The 24,502-nt window shown below is 48.1% G+C and overlaps 4 protein-coding genes across 5 annotated transcripts; 2 read left to right on the forward strand and 2 right to left on the reverse strand.

The window, feature by feature from the left end:
- On the reverse strand, positions 1 to 2,472 carry nup88 (nucleoporin 88). The gene has a single exon (XM_058079232.2). The coding sequence runs from the start codon at positions 2,246 to 2,248 to the stop codon at positions 104 to 106; it is 2,145 nt and encodes a 714-aa protein (XP_057935215.2). The 5' UTR covers positions 2,249 to 2,472; the 3' UTR covers positions 1 to 103.
- On the forward strand, positions 2,294 to 4,544 carry psmd8 (proteasome 26S subunit, non-ATPase 8). The gene is made up of 7 exons (XM_058079239.2): positions 2,294 to 2,460; positions 2,987 to 3,059; positions 3,125 to 3,227; positions 3,308 to 3,473; positions 3,596 to 3,696; positions 3,857 to 3,968; positions 4,114 to 4,544. The coding sequence occupies exons 1-7, from the start codon at positions 2,356 to 2,358 to the stop codon at positions 4,249 to 4,251; spliced, it is 798 nt and encodes a 265-aa protein (XP_057935222.1). The 5' UTR covers positions 2,294 to 2,355; the 3' UTR covers positions 4,252 to 4,544.
- Positions 4,545 to 6,155: 1,611 nt separating this feature from the next.
- Positions 6,156 to 14,828, forward strand: spred3 (sprouty related EVH1 domain containing 3). 2 transcript variants are annotated; one of them, XM_078792728.1, is made up of 7 exons: positions 6,156 to 6,477; positions 7,402 to 7,567; positions 7,719 to 7,887; positions 7,956 to 8,017; positions 10,235 to 10,387; positions 10,746 to 11,132; positions 11,224 to 14,828. In XM_078792728.1, exons 1-7 carry the CDS (start codon positions 6,467 to 6,469, stop codon positions 11,890 to 11,892), a joined length of 1,617 nt encoding a protein of 538 aa, XP_078648854.1. In that variant the 5' UTR covers positions 6,156 to 6,466; the 3' UTR covers positions 11,893 to 14,828. The 2 variants fall into 2 exon arrangements, with proteins under 2 accessions (XP_078648854.1, XP_057936338.2); XM_058080355.2 differs by having other exon boundaries at positions 10,746 to 14,828.
- dhx34 (DEAH (Asp-Glu-Ala-His) box polypeptide 34) lies at positions 14,454 to 23,801 on the reverse strand. The gene is made up of 16 exons (XM_058080354.2): positions 22,868 to 23,801; positions 22,183 to 22,494; positions 21,831 to 22,085; positions 21,658 to 21,760; positions 20,270 to 20,487; positions 20,023 to 20,197; positions 19,738 to 19,931; positions 19,326 to 19,427; positions 18,976 to 19,254; positions 18,728 to 18,901; positions 18,555 to 18,660; positions 17,974 to 18,080; positions 17,646 to 17,894; positions 17,388 to 17,579; positions 16,760 to 16,898; positions 14,454 to 15,081 (listed from the first exon to the last, which is right to left on the reverse strand). Exons 1-16 carry the CDS (start codon positions 23,549 to 23,551, stop codon positions 14,933 to 14,935), a joined length of 3,438 nt encoding a protein of 1,145 aa, XP_057936337.2. The 5' UTR covers positions 23,552 to 23,801; the 3' UTR covers positions 14,454 to 14,932.
- Positions 23,802 to 24,502: the final 701 nt, after the last annotated feature.

Raw genomic sequence — 24,502 nt, forward strand, 5'->3', positions numbered from 1 at the left:
CAGATGAAAATGGAATCTTATTTTTTACTACATTTTTAATTGAAGATGCAAACCAAAATAGTTTTCGTGTTTCTGACAGGAAGTATAAAGTAAGTATAAAGGTTCATTTCTGACTCAAGTACAAATCTGAGCTTCTCATGGCAATGAGGCAAGACATCTCCTTGACCATCTTCATCATGGACACAATCTGCTGTCCCTGCTCACGCAGGACGTCCTGGACCACCTTCTTCTGCTGAGCGCTGAGCGAGATGGTCGCCCTGGCAGCAGGCACATCCTTGTCCACCTGCGTCTTCTGGTACTCCATCTTCATCTTTACCTGCTTGATGCAGATGTCCAGGTGCTTGAGCTGGTCGCCCATGGCCTGTAGCTCCTTCCTCATGTCCTTCTCGCTGTTGGACAGGACGGGCAAGCTGCTCTGCGTGCTGCCCAGGACCTTCTTCACACGCTCCATGGTGGCCTCCTGGCGGTACTTGGCGTCCTCGTACTTGTCCGCCAGCCTCTCGGCTGCCTCCCGCAGGTTCTTCCTCTCCTGGCGGTACAGCGCCATCTCCTCCAGCTGCTTGTTCTTCTGGTCTCGCAGCAACTTAACGCGCTTCTGCAGCTCATCGCGGGCAATGTCCTGCTTCATGACATACTCCTCGTGGAACACCTGCGTGGCCCGGCTCAGCAGCTGCAGGCACTCCTGAGGTGAGGGCGATGCCTCCTTGTCTCCGGCCTTAAGCAGGAGGGGATTGGTGGAGCTCCGGGTTAGGATGTTGCGGATGTGCTGCTCGAAGGAGTTCCCTGCCACCCCCCGCAGCGGTGAGCTGGATGAGCGCGGTCCGGACTGTGTGCACAGCAGGGGAGGCGAGGGCGGGCGTATGGCGCTGAGCAGGGGCAGAAGGATGCACTCATAGGTGTTGGTGATGCAGATCATTGTAGCCCCCAGGGTGAAGTCCGACAAGATCAAGAAGCCTTGAATGGGAGCAGACTGGCTGGAGGGGAGGGGCCGCGTGCACACGATGTGCTCCACGATGCAACGCCTCTCCGCCGCCAACTCCGGCAGACTGTCCTTGTCCTCATCGCCAGCGTGGAGAAACATCTGCAGCTTGCTCACCCAGATGAGGCCCACGCTGTGCACCCCCGCCTCATGGGTGCAGTGGTAGCGCTGCTTACACAGGGGGTCCCGATGCAGTCGGATGGGGCAGGTGAAGTCCAACTCCTGGGGCTCGTCATCCTCCCCCGTGGCCACCTTGAGGGTGAGCTCCAGCTCTACGCATTCGAAAACATAGAGGGCCGGCATGGTGCCCCTGCCCGGTGCCCACTTTGGCGTCTCGTCCTCCTCCTCCAGCACAACGCAGTGATACAGTGTGCCTGTCTCTGTGGCGATGACGAGGATGCTGGGCACGCAGGGGAGGCAGAGGATGGCGCAAGCGTCGTAGCCGTAGTTGTCCTCTGCTGCAGGGTACATGGGTAGAGGGCCCATGCGTTTGCTCACGCTCACGCCATTCATCTGGCTCGTGTAGCACAGGTAAGTCTCCCCATTCTCATACAGGATGTACAGAGGGTGGTAGGACCTTTCTTTGGCGATAGAGACTGGGCCAAAGTCAAAGCCCACCGCTATTTCACCAAGGGATGCTGCGTAGGAGCGAGTAGGGGCACGCACACTGCAGTCGTCATCACATTGGGACACAGGCACCACTTTGACAGGGGACTGGGGGGACGTTAAGTTGTAAAAGCGAATGGTGTTGTCTGATGTGAGCAGGACCAGCAGCGGCTCCTCGGTCTCGCTCGGGTACCATGCCGCCTGCCGCAGACTCACAGACGGCGAGCTGGTGAAAAAGCGCTCGGCCACGGGAGTGGTCTTGCAGTTGATGCGGCTGCATCCGCCCTCGAACTCTGACCTCTTGCCCCACCGCTGAGGGAGCTCCAGCACCGAAACGCCTCGCTGGCCCACCAGGGCGACGTGGTTCTGAAGTGGACTCAGCAGCAGCTGGCACACTGGGAAGCGGGGCGGGTTGATACACAGGAACGTCTGGTAACCGCCGCTGTGATCCTCTGTTGTGTTTAACTGTCGCAAGCTAGTCGTGTAAAACACGCGGTCCACGTCGTCCCACACGAAAAAGTCCCCGCCTAAACTAAAAGCTAGGTTTTTAGCGACCACTTTTTCCTTTTCTTTAGGTTCCGAATCTAGCTTTTCTCTTATTTTCTTGAAGATTTCATGATTTGGTAAGCCACTCAGCCAGCGGTCTGTTCCAAATGCCGCCATCTCGACCCGTCTCCAAGAGGAAACACTTCCTGGTTACTCTGCCGTTTTACGACAGACGTTTGCCGTATTACGGTGACCGGTGTCGTGTTGTAATTTGCAGAATCACCATGGCGTTGCGGGAGACGGCGGGGCTCTACGAGACACTGAAAGCCGAGTGGAACAAAAAGAACCCTAATCTGAACAAATGCGGCGAACTCCTAAGTAAACTTAAGGTAGACTCGCACGTCTTAAATGTTGCTTCCGTCTTTGTGAGTCCAACTAGTAACGCCTGCTTTTTAACCGCTGCAAACTGGCTAATTCTGTTAGCTAGCGGAGCTAAGCGTGCTAACGTTAGCTAGCGACGGCAACGCTGTCGGTGTGCTGTTTTTCCATTTGAACGTGAATATTGTCATGTCTCAAGACTGACCGTCAAAATGTTCAAAATGTCAGAAATTTGTATTTTATAGTCTGTGCGAGAGTTAGCATGTAAATGACCACAACCAACACAGCTAACGTCTGCTAAAGGGCTGTTTACATGAGTACTTGTCACCCAAAACATTATTCAAAATTTTTATGTTCAATTGTTTTTTTGAGAATCTTTAGTATTTTCTCAGTTTCATTTAATATGTTCATTCATGAATGGATTTGTCTCCCTTAGTTTTTATACTTTAGTGGTAAAACTGTAGCTACTGTATCAGTGTGTGTCAGATAGTTTGGATTAGACTTCTATTAAGTTAATATTGTCATTTCTTGTCACAGGTATCGTTACTGGAGCTCAACTTTCTGCCAACGAGTGGCTCTGCGTTCACAAAGCAGCAGCTTATATTAGCTCGTGAGTACTTTAAAAAAATATCAGTATCATACAGTTGCATTGTTACATGTTGGGGTTTTTTTTAGGTGATGTCCTTGAAATCGGAGCCTTGTGGAGTATCCTCAAAAAGGACATCCCCTCCTTTGAGAGATACATGGCCCAGCTGAAGTGCTACTACTTTGACTACAAGTAATGTTTGACGATTAAGCTTTTGAGTTTACCTTCAAGAGCTGTGTGTATATGTCCCAATCCATGTCGCCTTTTTCCAGGGATGAGCTGCCGGAAGCAGCCTACATGCACCAGATCCTGGGTCTCAACCTCCTGTTCCTGCTATCACAGAATCGCGTGTCTGAGTTTCACACGGAGCTGGAACGACTGAGCGCACGCGACATTCAGACCAATGTGTACATCAGGCATCCGGTGTCCTTAGAGCAGGTAAAGCACATCATTGTACACTTCCTGGTCCAAAAGAACGTCACGCATTTGCACATTCCCAGAGCTTTTGCAATGTCTCAACATTCACTTCTTCTGCTCCTTCCTGCCGATGACTTCTTCAGTATTTAATGGAGGGAAGCTACAACAAAGTGTTCCTCGCCAAAGGCAACATCCCGGCTGAGAGCTACACCTTTTTTATCGACATCCTGCTAGACACTATACGGTAAGGACGCCGAAAATACCTTGATGTGGAAGCCTTGACGTGTGCTAACAGCATTAGCATTACTCTAGTGACATGAACGAAAGAACTCGTATGTTCAAATGTAATATGTCCAATTACCTGGTTGACAAAGGTCCAGCGATGACGCTTTTCTGACTTGCAGGGACGAGATCGCAGGCTGCATAGAGAAAGCCTACGAGCAGATCCAGTTCACAGAGGCCACACGCGTGCTTTTCTTCACCTCCCCTAAAAAGATGACAGACTACGCGAAGAAGGTATGTTGACTTAGGTTTTTGCCAGTGGAGAACAGTCAGTTCCAGTATGCAACGTGTACGGTGACGCTGGAGTCATGGGCATTAACTGTGTAAATTCCTTCTTACATATTCTTCTTCTCTTGACACCCATCATTGACGCCTGCAGCGGGGGTGGAGTTTGAACGCAGACAGCTGCTACTCCTTCAGCAGTCAGCAGCAGCGCACGGAGGAGGTCAACATCCCCTCCACGGAGCTCGCCCAGCAGGTCATCGAGTATGCACGACAGCTGGAAATGATCGTGTAACACACACAGTTTCCCATTCTGCTCATTGTTACCATTTTCTTAAACCCAGAAAAGACTTTTTGTGACCCACATGTCATTGCGTTCAGTCCACTTGGTGGTTCTGACTGAAGTCCACAGTGCAAAACCTTTTTGAGCACAACACCACTAACACACGCATCAAACGTTGTTGCCCCTTCTTGGTATCCTGGCAACCGACAAGAGCCAAACTTTGCGTTTCTCCCCAATACCCTTCCATTCCTGTATGCTTTGTTAGCCACGGTGTAAATTGGAAAAAATAAACTTTTGATGACATTTTGTGTTCGTATTGATTCCTTTGCTCTGTCTTTAAACCCAACCCGTGAGTTTTATGGAAAAATCAAATACATAGTAACATGCACATATCTACTTAAATGGCACCTGTTATGCTTTTTCCACTTTTGACCTATAAATGAAGTTAGAATGACCCCCCCCCCCAAGCTTTGCTTCTGTTTACATTGTTAGCATTGGCTCACAGGAAGTGTTTCTTACAGTGTAAGGGAAACTTACATTTGTTTACCATTCCTAATGACGGTTGGAGTTCCTGATTCCCTACCAGAAAAATAAAAAGATTTTACTGCATCAACGGCATTTCACACTGGACTGTTTCATGAACATGGGCCAGTATGAAGCTAGACTAGCCCACAAACTGTTGCTGAAGCCTTACGCCTTTCCAATGTTACTTAGTCGTGTGGAAGAGCCAGAAGGGCAAGCAGTAAGTAACAGTTTATCAGTGTCCTAACTGTTTATTATGTGTAAGTCGTGGAGCAAAAGTGCTTGTCTGTGTAGCATTATAGAGTGTGCATACAGGGAACAGGGTTGCTATAGCCATTTCCCACAACAATTAGTGGCTCTACCCTATTTTTTTTTTTAAACACTGGTAGTCCCGCAAAAAAAACCTGTAATGACCACATTAGCCGTTACCCACGCTGTAGAAAACCTAATGCTAAAGTTACTTGCCATTGAGAGATGTCTTGAAGTAACCTCTTTCCTTGAGAAACCTCGGACCACCCAGTCTTTACTTCCGGATCTGAATTGGGATCAACACATGGTTGTATGTTAAAAGCCCACATTTTCATTCATTAATTCATTCATTTTCTACCACATATCCTCACGAGGGTCATGGGTGTGCTGGAGCCTATCCCAGTTGTCTTCGAGCGAGAGACAGGGTACACCCTGGACTAGTCGCCAGCCAATCGTATTTTAAAAGGATATATCCTTTTAACATTATAGGAGTTGATAAACAGCAATTTATAAATTGCTGTTTATCAACTCCTATAATGTTGGGGTGGACAGCTAGCAGACAACACCGGAGGTCCTTCTAAGTACTTGGAAGTGTGACCAACCACTGTGGAGTGGGCATGCCAGGAGGCGGGCTGTGGGTGGAATAAATTAAAACAGACGGTTTTTGCGGGCACCACGAAATCCAAGGAAATACAGCTGGAAAAGGTGCAGATTCTGGAAGATCTAGAAAGCTTTCTGTGCTGGTTATGAATACAAAGTGAATACAAAGGACCCAAAAAATGTGCATAACAGGTCCCCTTTAAATATGGGAATGTAAAGTAAGGATGAAAAAGCCACCTTGTAGCAACTCCAGCATGAAGGTCCATTTTTCTGCACTTAAGGGGAGGGGGGGGGTGCTTGCTGGTTGCTCTCCGTGGTGCTGAAAGCTACCTCGTGCTTTTTTTGACAGCAGCAGTCACATGCTCAAGAGGAAGGCGGGAAAAAGCCTTAAAACGATGCAGGGATATTTCCGTTGCATACAACGCACACTACATTCCCATCACATGGCCGCGCCGCGTGTACGAGCCTGTCAATGATTAGCGCAGGTAGAGAGAGGATGCGATGCGAGCGAGGACGGTGACGACGGCGGGAGGGGAGGGGGCGGGGGGAGGGATGGAGGGAGGGAGGATGCTGCCAGCGGAAAATGGCTGCTGCAACCTCGAGCCTGTCCTGATCCACCGAGACGACACCGAGGTGGGCTGAGCCAGGCCGAGCCGGGCCGGGCCGGGTCGGGCGAGGGGGGGACTGAGACGAAGACGACGAGGAGGAGGAGGAGGAGGAGAGAGCGGGGCGAGAGGAGCGCGGATGCGGGGAGAATGTGAGCCACATCGGCGTGCGTTTGCTGACAGGAGGCTGACAAGAGAGCGAGGTGAGCCCGGGGTGGGCTCCTGCTGCAAGCGGCGGGCGACGGCCAGCCATGGAGGGCGAGTAAGTCCTGACATTTTATTCTCCTCCCCGTCACCATCATCACTAACATGCACGCCAGCAGTGATGGACGCTGACCAGCCAGTGGTGCACCATCACCATCATCATCAACGTTAAAGCCTCCTAACACGTGACTGCTCCATTAATAACATTAAACGTCACGAAAGCGCAGCAGCGGCGGCGGCAGATGAGCTACGTGAACCGCAATCTGCTGTGGCAAATGCATGTATGTGTTCAAAAAAAGACAAAATATGGCGAGTTAGGAGGAGGGGAGGGGGGAGGAAGTGGGGGGCAGCATCGCGCCATTCAAGACGAGGCGTCGTGATTTTTATCAACGTGTCTCAGGCTTTCATTATGATTTTTTTAAAGGCAAACTTTATGAATGAAATGTGATTTTTTTTCCTCCCTCTTCAGCCCTCCTCCTTCCTTTTCTCCCTCATAGGACCCCCCTCCCCCCCATCAACCCACCCTCCCTGCTTCATCCTCACCCACTCACGCGTCTTCATCCCATTGCGTTATTATATTTGTCGTTGGAACCAAAGTGTGCTCATGTGAGGCCAGTCGAACCCCGCCTGGTTCCATCCCATTCATAAAAAACAACATATATGTCTGCTGGTGTTAATGGGGCGGGATGGAGAGAGAGAGAAGGCGGGAGGGAGGGAGGGGGGGGAACGTCGTCTGGTGGAATTATCGCGATGTTTGAGTGTGCACATTGGCCAAAACGTGCACGCGAACGGACGGGCGCGTTCATTGATGTGTGGGAACGGCTCATTCTTCCTCCTCCTCCTCTTCTGTTTAATCTCTTCTCTTTTTTTCCCCCTTACACCAAGCGAGGATGTTTTTTTTTCTTCTTCCACGCACGTTGATCCACCCCCTCACGCACGCTAACGTGGTTCTCCTTTTCCTTCATCTTCCTTCCCGCGCCAGCGTGCGTGTTCGCGCGGTGGTGATGACACGTGACGACTCCAGCGGCGGTTGGGTGCCACTCGGGGGTGGCGGCCTCAGTCACGTGGTCATATGCAAGGGGCGGAGCAACAACGGCCGGGGGCGGAGAGAGCACATCATACGCGGGGAGCGGCTGCGAGACCGGGCGGTGAGTGGAAGAAAATGTCTGGGTGGTTTTACTTACTTGGGGGTGGCTGGCAGGGATGGGCGGGTGGGGGGGGGGGGGGGGGGGGTCACGATAGCACCGCTACTTGTCAACTCACTCCCGGTGCGGCACGGGGGTCTCGTTGTGTCTCCAGCCGGTACTGGAGTGCGCCGTCCAGAGGGGGCTGGTCTACAACAAGGTCAACCCCATCTTTCATCACTGGCGAGTGGACGAACGCAAGTTTGGCCTCACCTTCCAGAGTCCCGCTGATGCCATCTCCTTTGAGAAGGGTCTGCAGGCCATCCTGGACAAGCTGGACCGAGGTGCGCAGGAAAATCTCTTGTGGAGAACAAGTAGGACGGCCTAAACGTTCCCCTCTGATGTCTTTCAGGCTCCGACTCGCCCTCGTCGTCCACGCCGGAGGAGGCAGACACTGAAGATGACGGCCAAGCTGTGAGTGCACCTGTTTGTGATTCAACCTAGTGGTCAGTTTCTGTCCCAGTCTCAGTTTCTGTCCCGGTCTCTTAGCCTCGAGGGAAACTGTACCACTTCCAGGTCCTAAAAGATACAACTATGTTCCCAAAGTGGAAAAGTCAAGTGTACAAAAGGTAACAGCCAAGCAACACGGTTTTGGATCTTGAAACGGGAGTGTGTCAGGAGTCTCTCCCTGTGGGCAGGCCGGGGTTCCCACAACTCCAATATAACCATTGGTAAAAAAAGACACCAAGATGTTTCCAAACTGTAAAAATATCAAGGGTATAAAAGTCATAGTCATAGTCCAGCATAATGGATGGGGTATACAAGTAGAACATTCAAAGCTAGCAACCCAGGGACCAGGTCTTGGACCTAAAATGAAACTAACTGACCCTTAAAGTGGATCTATATATACTTTCCCCACTTTTCTGACTTATAAATGTAGTTAGAATGTTGTTTCTCGTGTTAAACAACGCCAAACTTTCAGATAATGAGGTTTGTGAATTTGGAAGTGAGCCCTGAAAGAAGTTTGGGATGGCTCAAAAAGCTCGGTTTCAAAAGGCGTGGTAAAACTGCCCCTTTGTGATGTCACAGAGCGACAGAGTTCCTTATATATAATCTCTCTGCCTTTCCCCCAAGTGCTGCTCTGCTGTTTACTTGCTGGCAATGCCTCGAAAGGGAAAGCCACATTTGTTTACAATTCCTAAAGATTCCACCATCAGGAACAAGTGGTTGGAGTTCCTGATTCCCTACCAGAAAAAGAAATGCATTTTAATCTGTCAATGGACTTTGAGACTGGACTGTTTTGTGAACATGGGCCAGTATCCAGCTGGACTAGCCCATAAACGCCTTTCCAACATTACTTGGTCGTGTAGAAAAGTCAGAAGAGCAAGTAACAGTTTATCCATGTCCTAACTGTGTTTATTTTGTGTAAGTCACGGAGCAAAAGCGCTTGTCTGTGTAGCATTATAGCATACAGGAAGCTGGGTTGCTAATAGCCTTTTCCCACCACAATTAGTGGCTCTAACCTGACTTACACACTGGTAGTCCCACAAAACACATTTCACGTTACTGATGCTGTAGAAAACCTAACACTAAAATGCTAAAGCTACTTACCATTGAGAGATGGCTTGAAGTAACTTCTTTTCTTGAGAAACTTTGGACTGTCCAGTTTCTACTTCCGGGTCAGATTCAGGATCCAACACATATACAGTATGGCTGTGTGTTAAAAGCAGACATTTAAAAAAGATAAGTCAACGTTTATTATCAACTCTTATAAAGTTAGCGGCACAAACCGGAACTCTTTCTATGCACTCGGGAGCGTGACCAACCACAGAAGAGTGGCTGGTGCCTGGGTGTAATACATTCAAACAGACCGTTTTCACAGGAACCACAAAATCCAAAGAAATATAGCTGAATAGGTGCAGATTCTGGAAGAACTTTTTGTGCTGGTTATTGTGTGTAGCTGCTCTATAGGAGTCCACAACTCAATGCAAAGGGCCGAAAAATTAGCAGAATATGTCCTCTTTCAGTTAATCGGTGGCTAAATACTAGACTCTAAGATAACTGTTCCCATGTCCAAAAAGACACTGGTATGTTCCCTCATTTCACCCCTAAAGGTACAACAAGAATCAATGCCTTTCCTGGTACAACTACATTATGTAGCATCGCAAGTAAAAACGTTGACCTTTTCGAGGTACAACACGTTCACAAAAACAGTCAAATGTCAAGGGTGTTTAAGTAAAACATTCAAAAGAAATCAACTCAGGGACAAGGTTTAAGACCTTGTACAATTGAAAAGAGGACTACTAGGAGTCAAGTCTTTGTTAATGTACCGCAGAGGGCTAAATATTGGACTCCAGTGGTACCGTTTTGACTTGTTTCATGGCTAAAAAACCAATGGGTATGTTCAAAACCGTAAAAACCCATAAAAAGGAACAAGCAGCAATAAGTCAGTTCATATCCTGGTATAACTACACTTGAGTATTCCATGTACAAAAGGCAGCAACCCGGAGACAGGGTTTTGGATCTTGTACTAGGACACAGTAGGAGTCTATCCCTACCAAACACAGGGCCGTGGCACCAACAAGGAACAGACATGTTCCCAAACTGTCATATGGTACGGTACAACAAGCCATTGAATGCCTGAGATTGTGGATTGTCGAATCATGGTTAATGATCTGCGGCCTCTGCCAGTCCCATACAGGAAGTGAGTCGTCATCCAACAGCAGGAAGGAGATGCTCCCCAAACCCATCACCATAGTGACTAGCGAGTCATCCGCCACCTGCTTCGTGCGGACTGAGGAGTTCAGTTTTGGATCCGGCGGAACCACGCAGACGCCTGCTCAGGTGCGATAATGTTTGAGTGGTCAAAGTCGGGTTTGGAATGGTTGGCTGGTGCCCCAACAAAGGGGGCTATTAAGGGGTATTGTTTAAATGGCGACTTTCGCTGCATTCGCCGCTTTTGACAATAGAAGTACAAGGAAATCTTGCCCCGTACTGAAATGAGCATGGTGGGAACCAATTTAAGGGTCGGGATCTGTCTTGTATGAGTCCTTCCCACGTTAAAGTCTTTAGTCCGCTTGTGCAGGAAGTCAAATTAAGATGAAAGTGACCTCTGCTTGGATGAAATTTGAGATGTGAAATAAAAGTCGGCCTCAGCGAGACATGCCGTTCCTGACTCTGTAACTCTACACCGTCTCTGCAGATCCACACCAGGCCGGGACAGCACCAGCTCTCGCAAATGACCACCCCGGCAAATGTTTTGAACACCCCAGCGCCACCACCCCCACCACCTGCTCCTCCATCCCCTCCAGCGGGCCCCCCGACCTCGTCGCCTCTGTCCCCCCTCTCGCCCACCATCTCCTTGTTGGAAGAGGGGGATCTACGCAGCGTAGATCCCTGCAAGGACCTGTGGGGGTCCAGAGGGTATGAGGACTATCGGAGAGCCGGAGCCACCAGGACTATGGTCGGTGGGCTGACCGGGGGCGTGGTGGTGGGCGGTGGGGTAAGTCACCAGGACAAGTCAGAGCTGTGCGTGGTCCGCTTTGAGAAGGAGCTGTCCAGTGTGGGGACGGCCGGCTGCGACGTCACTGTAAGTTTGGACAGCAAGGCCGCCCAGCGTCTGTCCTCATCCTCGCCCACCTGCATGTCCATCCCCAATGCTGTGTCCGGCGTGTCCTCAGGGGCCGGCTCCCCCCAGGAGACCGGCAAAGGCTCCCCGTCGCCCTGCTGCATACACACTTCCCTGGCAACGCCTCGATCGCGGACTCGTAAAAGGGGAGGAGGGTCCGGAGTGGACCCAGGGGCCATCTCCCCCGATGACGACAGCCCATGTCCTCAGGCGTCGTCATCGTGCTCGTCCCGCTGTGTGTACTGCCGCTCTGTGTTCAGCGCCTCGGAAAACGGGCGGGGTCGCTGCAGGGATGCCCCGGACCCGGCCCTGCACTGCCTGCGCCAGTGGACCTGTGTGTGGTGTGCAGAGAGCCTGCTCTACCACTGCATGTCGGACTCTGAGGGGGAGTTCTGGGAGCCGTGCTCGTGTGATGACTCCATGGGGGGCAACCCGCACCCCCTCTGCTGTGCCCGCTGGTTGGCCCTCGTGGCCCTGTCGCTCTTTGTGCCCTGCATGTGCTGCTACCTGCCTCTGCGCGCCTGCCTGCGCTGCGGTGAGAGGTGTGGCTGCTGCGGGGGGAAGCACAAGGCGGTCCGATGAGACCAGGCTCGGGCCGGGAGGGCTCTCTCAGAGAGGGGCGGAGCCTGGAAGACCCTCCGAAGCCCTCACAGCCTTCCAACTGCATTCCGCTCTTTCTCTTCTCAACCCGGGGCCTTCTGGACTTGTCCACGCCCGTTGAAGAGGCTCCAGGACCAGGTTCTGTGGCACCGCATGGAGCCTTTATTGTGGATTCCCCGCTAATGTAGAGTTAGCGAGCAGAGACTTAATGCAAAGAACGAGGGTGGGTAACCATGATGTGTTTGAAATGTCCGTTTAGAAAGAAAAAGACAAAAAAAGAGATTGTTGAGGTGATTGGTCTATTTTACTACATGTCAGACACACGCTACCACACACTCACTGGAGGGGAAAACGTTAACTGTTTAGTGTTAGCCTGCGTCATCCGTGGTCAGATGAGCAGACATCACCCTTTACCTCCAAACTTTACCTCACGCGCCGCCCCGCCACACGTCCGCTAGCTAAAGGAGGGACGAGAGAGAGCGGCCTCGGAGACTACGTCTCCACCAAACGCAAAGGGACAATTATCAGTAAGGGAAGTTGCAATGACAACCACTAGACTTGACGTGATGGTGCTTTGTAACCGTAGGTTCAAGGAATGGAGAATTAACAACTTCACATCCTTTCATCACCCACCCCGTCCCCCCATCACAACCCCCAAAGAAAAACAAATCCGACTAACTAATCTGTGGAGGAAAAAGTGCAATGAACAATGTATTTAAAGAGTATTTTTGTATGTCAACGTGAGGCTCATCTAAGGTGATGACTAAGTGAATGCTGTTGTCTTACTGGGAGCAGGAGCAAGGGGACGCAACATTAGGTACGCCTGCCCAATCTAACGTCATCTGAAACAAAAGTGAGCATTATCATGTTCCATACAGCTGTAGCTACACATTGTGCAGGCGTACCCGACAAAGCAGCTGGTAAATAGGGGCGGCGGCAGCGGCGGCGTGCTCATGGGGAAACGTGAACTAGAAAGCGAAAGAGACTTGAAGCTGCTGCTTTAAATTTCAAAACCGCCACCCTTCACATTTTGCTGAGTCGTAACATTCCTGGCTATTCTCGCGTGATGATTTTCTGTTTTTTGTGTTGGAATCGGAATCCTTCAACAGCCCCGTCTTAAGTATAGCTTAATAACAAAATTCAAGACTTTTCGCCGGCTCCTTCCCAAAATACAACAGAGACATGACCTGTCAAAAGTTTGGAGACATTTTTCGACGCTTTTCAATGAGAAAGTGTCTCCAATGGTTTGACTGGTAGTGTATATTTACTGTAGGGTTCAGATCAGTTAATATCTGCGCTAGCGTCTTTAACAACACAACATCATAGCGTAATATATAATAAGAAGACCAAGCAGGATCAGTGTTGCCAAGCTAACAACTTTGTTGCAATACGGTAATCCCTAGTTTATCACGGGCAATTGGTTCCAGATCCACCTGCAAATTTTCATGAATATTAATAAACAGAATATTTCCACAGTTAGAGCATAGAAAACATGTTTATGGCGTTCTAAATACAGGTTTTAACATTATTAGAGCCCTGTAGTCATGAAATAACACCCTTATAGTCACTTTTCACTAATTATTATTTTTTTACATCACATTGTGCAGGCTACAGGATCACTGCATGGACAAAACTAACTAGTTATCCTCTCCAATTGACTTATTCTAAAGTCTTTCAAATGTTGTTGGGGAAGAAGGACCACTTCCACACAGAATGAGAGGAGAAACCTTGTTTTCAGCTTGATAACAGCCATGGCTCAGTAGCCAGTCTCCATGCAGTGTGAACAGTACTGTCATCTAACCTCATGTCTAAGATTACTGATGCTTAGTGACAATACTACATATAACTTGTCTTTCAATATTTTTGACTAATAATAGGCCATAGTCCCCCACAAAACAGCCATAATAATAATGATATTATTATTATAATGAGGGAGATGTTCCAACCGTGATATAACAAGGGATGACTGTATTTAGCGAGTAATCCAACCCCTATAGATTTTTTGTAGTCGTGAGTGCTCCTGCGGCCCCCGTCCCATCTAAAAGCACTCACAGGCAGCTCCGTCTTGTTTGTAACATTGACAAAAAATTAAGAAATGTGTATAACCTTTCATGCAAATTTGCATATGTATCCCCACGACTGCCACAAATAGATTGCAGCCCTGTAGGGAAACACAGGATTATATGATAAAAATGTAATCCCCCGCCCCGTACTTTAAAAATGGTGTTTTTTTGTACAACCAATTACATTCTGACATGCAAGTTGCAAGATAACGTCTAGCTCCACCCTCCGCAAGAGAGTTCTCTCGCCAAATTGTGAGCCGCCGTGGCATTGGATGGAATCCTAACATGAATGAACCGGAAATGTTAAAGATGGACATGTGAAGGAAGTTATGATTCAAGTCCGTTTTCCTCTTAGTATCGTGTCCAATTAGGCCACGCCCCCCCCCAACACTACCACGAGCAGCCTTTATCACGAGGTTGTTCCAGGAATCGAAAACTGCCATTCCCCATCCTCGCGCTCCTAACACACACACACATGTGCGCACACACACACACACACACACACACACGCTGACTTGAAGATGCAGATGGACCAAAGCAGTAAAGCCATCGTGCACACGTTTGTTACTTCCTTCCTTCCTTCCTTGCGCTCCACTGATGGTGTTCCAGGCCCCCCCCCACCCTTCCCCCATTCTTCTTACATCTTAATAAATGTGCCTTTTTATTTGAGTAATCAATCCCTTTTTGATTTTCAAGTAACTCTGTATTCACTACTTTTTCATTTCTGCCAATGTGCATATTTTCAAATGTACGTATTTATTATTATGATTATGAGTTTCAAAGTAATTAATGAGATATGACCTGTTTATTTATTTATAAAGATATTTATTCTGATGATCTTTATTTTGGTGTTATTTTGGTTAGTTTTTTTTCCCTTGAGGCAGGTTTTTAAATCTTCCGTGCTGTCTTACTTCTGACTTTGTGCCAATGTGCTGCTTTGAGGTGTTACATATCGTGGGTTTGTAACATTATTAAACCCTCTCTCTATATTTTATACACTGCTGTCATTTTTACGCTTATGGGAGGAGGGAACTGTCAGGATATATGACAAAAATAATGCTTTATTACGAGACTGGTAATCAGAATAATAAGAGTGGTTTACTTAGCAGAGTACATGTGCTGCCTTTTGTGCTTGAGGATCTCCGTGGACGTGAGGATCAGGTCTTCGTTGCAGACGTCGCAGTGGTAAACTCTGCTTAGGCTGGAATGGGAGGACGACGACGAGACTGGCTGTCCGCCATCTTCCCCTAAAAATACCAACCAAAACAATCAAGTCAAAATATGAGGTAAAAAGTCTTCCATCCTTGCATCCCATCTTCTTCCGCTTATCAGAGGTTGGGTCGTGGGAACAGCAGCCTAAGTGGGGGAGCCCAGACTTCCCTCTCCCTGGCTGCTTCGTCTAGCCCAGGGGTCGGCAACCTTTACTATGAAAAGAGCCATTTTACCCAATGCCCACTGAAGAAAAATAGCCTGGAGCCGCAAAACATATAGTATGTTTAAAACAACATTGGAGGGAATTTGGGGGTATCAAAGTAGTTCAGATAAGAAAAGACGAGTTGGAGTACTCTTGCTAGTTTTGGAGATAAACTTACATAAATGTATGTGTAAACTACTGTAAACGTAAAAACAAGTTCCCATGCCGCTGTTTTTAAATTATCTCGAATTTATTTTTTAGATTTGTAGGTAAGTATTACTTGTTTTTCTTCATGTACTGAACTGGATAGCAGTCAGAACTCACTCAGGATGCATTCATGGTCTCAGACAAAGTTGGATTTTTTAAAACTCATTACAAAAGACGTGCATTTTCCCCACTCGGGTGTTAAAAATATTCAAGCATCGCAAAGGGAGACACAATAAAGAGTCTGAAGAGCCACATGCGGCTCTGGAGCCGCAGGTTGCTGACCCCTGGTCTAGCCCTTCCTGGCAGTTCCCGGGGCGTTCCCAGGCCAGTTGAGAGACATAGTCTCTCCAACATGTCCTGGGTCTTCCCTGTGACCTCCCTTCATTCAGACATGCCCTGAACACCTCCCCAAGGAGGCAACTGAGAGGCATCTTGACCAGATGCCCAAGCCACATCATCTGGCTCCTCACAATGCAGAGGAGCAGCGATTCTACTCGAAGCTTCACCCAGATGACAGTGCTTCTCACCGTATCACTAAGGGAGAGCCCAGCCACCCTAAAGAGAAAACTCATTTCGGCCTCTTGTACCGGGGATCTGGTCCTTTCGGTCACCCCCAAAGCTCATGGCCATGGCTAAGGGTGAATGTGGGAACGTAGATCGGCAGGTAAATTGAGAGCCAACTTGTGAACAAGATGCCAAGGTACGAGAAGAAAGAAGGAAGATATTTTATTATATTTTAAGGAAAAATGATGGCATTTTACTCCGGTTTCCTCCCACATTCCAAAAACATGCTAGGTTAATGGGCGACTCCAAATTGTCCATAGGTATGAATGTGAGTGTGAATGGTTGTTTGTCTATATGTGCCCTGTGATTGGCTGGCGACCAGTCCAGGGTGTACCCCGCCTCTCGCCCGAAGACACCTGGGATAGGCTGCAGCACCCCCGCAACCCTCGTGAGGAAAAGCGGTAGAAAATGAATGAATGAATGAATGATGACATTTTTGTACGACGGAGTTGATTATTATTATAGCTGGCTTTTTTGTGCAAAATTAGGTTGGGGGAAAGTTTATAATATCAGAATAAAGTCAAAATAATAAAAAAATAATAATAATAATTAACTCATTATTATCAACTTAAAATATTTGGATCAATATTCATACTTTGAAAATGCAACTACAAAAATGGGGGAAAAGAGCCAAGACAAAATTTTTCACTATGTTAGAAAGTTAGGACACCCTTGACGTAAGATAAAGCATGTGTGCTGACGCCGAGAGAAGACATCAGAAAAAAATAGAGGCTCCCCACCTTCGTCCTGCTGTTCTCCTGCCGGCCTGCAGGTGGTCTCATGCTGCATGCGCTCCAGAGGGGTCAGTGGCATGTGGAGGTCACAGTGAGGACAGTTCCAGAAGGTCTGCAGGCACTCGCTGTACAGGTCCCTGGAGTCCTGGAAACGCCAGCATCACACTTGATTGACTTTTTATACTCCCTTTACTGATAACGCTGGAACCAGATAGAAATAATCTGTTCTGGGGTCAAACTGTGGCCAAACGTTTTCCAAGATGCTGTTTCTCATACATTTGTTTACCACCAGAGATACATTTGGCGCTTGGTCATAAACACATTCTAACGGGAACATTAACACTGTGAAAGCAGTCTGTCGTTCCAACTCCATACAATAGAGGGCATCACAACTAGCTTCATGACACACCGCACACTCTGGTCTGCCAGAGAATAATAAGATGTAGCAGGAGAGATCGGTGTTGCCAACTTAGCGAGTATTCAAACCCCCCTATGTTGTCTTATTGGACAAAACACAACAAGCTTTGGCTAAAAATGGCCCCCAGCCCACGCTTTGGACACCCATGCTCCACCATTTTCACATTTTCTGCTGAAACTTGAGGAGGGGCGTTACATGTGTGATCAGTCCACTCACGGCTAAACAGTTGTAGGTGAAGAAGCTGGTGACGCGCAGGCCTCCCTTCACTGGGTCAGGTTTGGCTTCAGTACCCGGAAACAGCGGGTTGACGGCCGCCGTTGTGCCAAGACATGCATCCGACTCGGCCTGAGGTCCGACGTACAGGTTCTGGGTCTGGAGGGCGGAGAGCCTCTGCAGGCTGTAGCTGATCTGAAGATGACAAACATAAAAAGCTCGGCATCTTTTAAACAGGAAGCATCCAGTCTGCGTTGATACCTCGTTGTAGAGCAGGAAGCGGACCAGACGCTCGCCCAGCTTGCCCGTGGCTTTGTGGGACACGCCGGTGGGGCTCTCCCCGAGCTGGGCCAGCAGGAGGCGCTCCCATTCAGCCCTGAGGTTGAGAGCGTTGGAGAGCACTTTGAGAGCCTCCTCCGGCTCCTTCAGCTGCAGCTCCAGCCAGCCGTCCACCACCAGCCGGGAGCAGTCAGCGTTGGTGTCCACCGTGTTGGCCACCAGCAGCAGAGCCTGGAGGGGGGGGGGGGCGTCGGACGTCACAACACGCTCGACTTCCTCTTTGCTGTCCTCCTGACATGATGGGACTCACCTGCAGCGCAGGAACACGCACGCAGTTGGAGAGGTAGGGCCTGTTGGTCTCCAGCAAGGTGACGAAGGCCAACAGCTGATGTTTGCTGCTGTCTCGTCTGTCTGGTCCTGCATGCGCCACAATGATGAGACACTTTGTAGTACATCATATTGCATACCAGGACTATCCAATGTGCAGCCCGTGGCTCTTTTTTTATTGGCCCATTGCACATTCTAAATATATCACTTAAGAAAAAAACTAAAAACAACAGCAAAAATGGAAAAATAAAAAAATAAAAATAATAAGAGGAAAAAATAATGAGTTAAAGTCGTAATTTATGATAATGATATTGAACAAAATTGCAATCATTTTGGTAGCATAAAGTAGACGTTTTTTAAAGCCATTAAATTATGAAAAACAAACAAAACAACTCATGAAGTTGTCATTCTTGCAAAAATACATTGCAGGAAAAGTTGTGATGTTATAAGAATAAAGTCAAAATATTATGGGTAAGGATGTCCGATAATTATCAGTACAGATAATCAGTCAACATTGGTATCAGATTGTTTCTGTACATGTGTTGTTTTTGACATGTTCCTTACCCACGTCCCGGACGTCATCCTGAGGCACATGTAACACCTCAGGGTCGCTGGCAAACACGCTGGTGGGATGGATGACGATTCCATGCTTATTCTTGGTATGGAAAACCTGCGTGTAGATGCAAGATGACGTCATTGCTTGGACAGTTCATGGAATGGAGGCCGAGCGTGGGAACCTGCTCGGTGTCCTTGCGGGTGGCGTTGTGCTCGTCGGGCAGAGCCAGCTGCGGGTAGAGCCCCCGACACAGCAGCAGCTTGAGGAGCGCTTGTTGGCGGGACGACAGGTCCTGACTGGCACTGACTGCATCACGAAGCTCCGACACGTTGTGACGCAGCTTGAATTTCACTTCCTGTGGCGGGGAGCACAGGAAAAATGTGGAATCTTTTCCGCTCACAGGCGAGGTTATATGAAAACCTGTCTCACCTGGATGTCTACGTTGGTGCCAGACTCCTCTTTGGTCTTCTTCCTGCTTCTCCGTCTCCCCGTCTCCTCCATGTCGGATCCAGAGGAAAACTCTCCTTCCTGGCCCTCTTCCATCCGAAGGACTTTCCGCTTGGTGCCCTCTTGCTGCTCGTGGTCCCTCTTCATCTGATGAAGCTTCCGCCTCTCGGTCAGACGCTCACGACGCTGCTGGCGGTCGCCGCCCTCCGAGGCGCCGCTATCATCGTCGCCTTCCAGCAGGCCGTGGCTCCTCAGCAGCTCCTGGTCGACACAAAGGTACAGTATGAAACACGGTGGCCAATCAGCATACTTTAAGTTCATCAGAGGCTTGCCTTGAATTGTCGGCGCAGGTTGACCATCTCGTATAGACGCTGCTCCTCCAGGCCTCGCCTCCGGCACCACTTCCTAGAACCGCCGCCTCGCTCACCCTTCACCTGTTTAAACGCAGGTCGCTTCAGTAGGTACGCCTGAGTAGAACTGAGTAGTTTGTTGTGGAACCAAAACCATGTGGCAAAAAGTTCCAGACAAACAATCTCTCCGTGTTTTCCCATCAATTACGGTACATTCCCAACAATTTCACTTCATTTTTGTGGAAAGCTTCCAATTTTGGAAAATTGCCATATTTTTCAAACCCCAATGGCAACATATTGAGATGTTATTACCTCAAAACTGACATGATGACGTGATTTTGTTCCTAATTAGATAATGCAGGTGTTTTTATATGTTATATTAGTTTCTGGATACCTCCACCCAGGCGTTGAAGGTGTTGAGCAGCGTGAAGGGGTCTCCCTGGTTGCAGTGAAGGGGCTGGCGAGCGGTGGTGCAGTCAGGGTTGTGCTGGGAGCTGCGGAGGAATGGCGACTGGACGCTGAGGGCGGCGGCCACCGTCAACACGGGTTCCACCAGGTTGAACAAGGAGCCCAGCACAAGCATCTTCCCTGAGGGACACGCAAACACACACAGTCGAGTCTCCATCACGTGTGTCCAGGATATTGATCACACCCTAAACTTGACATTCCGGAAGAATACCGATGACGACGTCGACCGGCAGCTGAGCCAGCAGAGTACCGATAGAGGTCAGCTCGCAGCGGTGGTCCAGTGCCCCCTGCTCCTTGAGGTAAGTAATTGCGGTCTGAATGCTGGCAGCGGGAGGAGGATCGATGAAGATGAAAGAAAGTGGATCTCCGAGTCCCATGCTCTTCATCTGCGGGAGCAAAGCGTGTCGGCGGACTCAGGTAAAAAGTGCAACCACAGCACTGCTGTACTCTACACACACCTGCAGGACCAGCGAGTCCAGTGCCACCCGGTGGATCTCGGGGACGGGGTAGGAAGCAAAGGCATCATAGTCGGACTCGGCGTAGAGACGGTAGCACACACCGGGACCCGTGCGGCCGGCTCGACCTTTCCTTTGCTCTGAGCTGGCTCGGCTGATCCAGAACTCCTGCAGGCGCTGCATCTTGGCCTTGGGGTCAAAACTCATCTCCTTCACCTTGCCTGGGAAAAACACAATACACCACATTTTCATTATTAAAAGTCAAGTATTTTTAACTAATTTAATGAAAGTAAAAACTATAATAATAAATCCTGCATATCTATGAACTGGATTTGGTATATTTGATAATTACTGATAATATAATGATACGACAAGTATGATATCATATAATAATAATAATTATTATTACTATTGCTGCAGCAACTCCAAATTGTCCATAGGTATGAATGCGAGTGTGAATGGTTGTTTGTCTATATGTGCCCTGTGATTGGCTGGCCACCAGTCCAGGGTGTACCCCGCCTCTCGCCCGAAGACAGCTGGGATAGGCTCCAGCACCCCCATGACCCTCGTGAGGATAAGCGGTAGAAAATGAATGAATGAATGAATGAATATGGTGAAAACAGCACGTTTATCATTAAGACTGTTGTTTGGCAATTTATTCTGAACAATACTCAAAAACAGCAGATTTTTATATACGTAGGTTACATTTCAATAGTAATACAATTCAAATTTATAATCAATAAAAAGTAAATATATAAAAAAATAATAAAGTAAATACAAATAAGAAATTGTATACTCTATAATAAAAAATATATAAAATAAATAAAAAATAAAACTATGCATTTTTTACATTTATATTACTGTATATTGACATTTTATAATATTTAAATATTCAAATTTTTAATATTCAAACAGCTCACCTATAACTTTTACTATACAGGCAATTTTATGATGAAATGAACGCAATTTATTTATGCATTCATTCATTTTCTATGCCGCTTTTCCTCACAAGGGTCGCGGGGGGTGCTGGAGCCTATCCCAGCTGTCTTCGGGCGAGAGGCAGGGTACCCCCTGGACTGGTGGCCAGCCAATCACAGGGCACATGAACATGCAAACTCTACACAGAGATGCCAAGCAGAAAATCGAACAGAGAATCGAACCCAAGTCTTCCCAATCTCTAGACTGTGTGGCGTACGTGCAAACCTCTTGTCCACCGTGCAGCCCGCAATTTATTTATAATATTTAGTATTCAATACCGATAAGAATACACTCAATGCTTTTAAAAAAATACAATGACTACTACTTGTAACACTGAGCAATGAAACCTAAATATCCCAAAACAAATCCCATGTGAATGAGTCTAAAAATGTACTAGTGTGTATTTTTCTTACCCGAGTCGACAACAAAGCGTACTCCATCGATGGTGACTGATGTCTCAGCGATGTTGGTAGAGATGATACACTTCCTGACACCGGGTGGCGCTATGTCGAACACCTATCCATGATGTCAGGACACACGTTTAAGGGCGCTCCACCATCATGTTTCAAAGCTGCACGAGTGCTACCTTGTCCTGCTGAGCCAGGGAAAGTGTGCTGTGCAGCGGCAGCACGATCCAGCGCTGTGTGTGAGTGGCGTAAACTTGACACGCCTCCTGGATGGTGCCGATCTCGGCCACACCGCTGAGAAAAACGAGTAGGTCGCCGCGCTCCTCCAGCGGGTAGCGCTGATCGATGCCCTGCAGGATGCGCAGGTAAGGCCGAGGGTCCATCTTCTCCGAGCGGGACGGCTGCTCCTCCTGGGGGATGGGCTGATAAATCACCTGAGAGGGTCATTTGAAAAGACGAGTCATTATAGATGCACAGGTATAGAGGATGACACCATTTGAGCCCCCTCCCCCATTCCTCCGGTGTGCCCACCTGTATGGGGAAGAGCCTTCCTGGCACCTGCAACACAGGAGCGCCGCCAAAATAGTCGGAGAAGAGGTTGATGTTGATGGTGGCCGACATGAGGATGAGGCGCAAGTCGGAGCGCTCGGCCAGCAGGGTGCGCAGGACGCCCAACAGGAAGTCACAGTGGAGGTGTCGCTCGTGCACCTCGTCCACAATCAGCACCTGGTACTGCTCCAGCGTCTTCTCCTGCTGGATCTGCCTGAGGAGCAGGCCCTCGGTCAGGAAGATCAGCTTGGTGGCGGTGGTCCGCGTGGTCTCAAAGCGGATCTGGTAGCCCACCTGGCAGAACATTGACTCATGTTTAGACTGGAAATGCAATGATTGAAGAATAAAATGAAGAAATGTTATGAATATATATAATATTATAATAATAGAATAATAATAATAATAATAGTAATAATAGTAATAGTAATAATAATAGAATATATAATAGTATAGTAGTAATAGTAATAGTAATAGTATAATAATATAATAGAATATATATATGCAGTATATAATCATAAAGGTATAGTGTGACAAGTTTTGCTTTTTTCATTAGAAAAGTGTAATGCTAACCATAGAACAGGAAGCCCATAAGTAATAAGACAAATAAAAAGTTGAACGATGACTATTACAAGTAAAAAAAAAAAGGACTTGGTGGTCCGGGACAAACCTTTGAGCCATACTGGTTGAGACTTTCATAGCTGACCCTCTTGGCCAGGGAAATGCAGGCAATACGCCGGGGCTGGGTGCAGGCTATGTTTGTGAATCCGGCAGAGAGGAGATACTGGGGTACCTGAGTGGACTTCCCGCATCCTGTGTCCCCAGCCACCACCACCACCGGGTGCCGCCTCACCATCTCCACTATGCGGTCTCGGTACTGGTAGATGGGTAGGTTCTTCTGCTCCCGGCGCAGCTTGGCCAGCTTGCTGAAGCTCTGCCTCTGGCTGAAGTCCAGGAAATGGAGGAGGGCCAGCCGGAAGTCTGAGATCTGCTGACGACCTGGACCTGATGGGTCTCGCTTGTGGTTTGGATGAGATCTTCCAAGTCTCTCCTCGATGTCTCTGGTGCACACGGACACGTTGATACGGTAGCGTGCGTCATACTCCTTAGGGAGGTCCAAAGACCCAGACTGGACTCTACCTCTGCTGTTTTCAGGGCTGGGACCGGGTCCACACATGTCTCTCTTTAACTTAAACCTCTGGAAGCGGTCAAAAAAGGCCCAGAAGTCTTTATGTTCTGGACTGCCAGCTTGGATGTAGTCGTTCGGGCGGAAGAAGATGTCATCCAGTTGTGCTCGGCAGTGGGGACTGTCCCAGTCCCAAGACCGACGATAGATCCTCCCATTTACATCCATGGTCCTGGTTTCTTTCCACCGAAAGATACCTTAAACGTGTCGACTGCCTTCACTTCAAATCCTTAAACAGCCACATAATAACAACAACGTTCACCTTCATTTTAAAGACGGTCGACATGAGCAAAAACGTCCAGGAGGTTGAATAAATATTATATTTTATCTGAATTAAATATATGTGAAGCAACAATGACGGTTGTAATGCACAGAAGTTGTTTTAACGTGCACGGGAACCATTTACAGTAGGACGAGCTTCCGGTCCGTTCCTTAATACGTCCAACAGACAGAGGTGTCGGAGAAGGGTTCCGAGATAAACCGACATAAACGTGACGTACAGGGAGCACGTCATGTTGATAATTTTTGTAATAAAATGTCGAAAATGCATTGCATAAATCCAACTATATTACATATAAATATATTATATATTTATAAAAACTCAAACAGTATGTTAGGAAAGTCGAGTAGTTAGCATGCTGGCCACACAGTCAGGAGATGGGGAAAACTTGGGTAGGTCCGATTCTCAGCTTGGGCATGTCTGTGTGGAGTTTGCATGTTCTCCCCGTGCATGCGGAATGTGGGATTCCTCCCACATTCCAAAAACATGCTAGGTTCATTGGCAACTCCAAATTGTCCATATGAATGTGAGTGTGAGTAGTTGTTTGACTATATGTGCCCTGTGATTGGCTGGCCACCAGTCCAGGGTGTACACGGCCTCTCGCCCAAAGTTAGCTGGGATTGGCTCCAACATACCCCCGTGACCCCTTGTGAGGATAAGCGGCATACAAAATATGTTAGGAATATGTTAGGAAATACAAATACTGCAACATCAGTAACGTGTAAGAAATACAGTACAATTAATGTGTAGGAAATATAAATATTGGCAATATGTGAGGAAAATGTAATAATGGCAGGTGTGAAAAAGTAATAATGTTAGCAATGTATTAGGAAAAACAA

This window comes from Doryrhamphus excisus, linkage group LG8 (genome assembly GCF_037039965.1).
Source record: "Doryrhamphus excisus strain RoL-2023G ecotype Guam linkage group LG8, RoL_Dexc_Guam_v1.1, whole genome shotgun sequence".
Lineage (NCBI taxonomy): Eukaryota > Metazoa > Chordata > Actinopteri > Syngnathiformes > Syngnathidae > Doryrhamphus > Doryrhamphus excisus.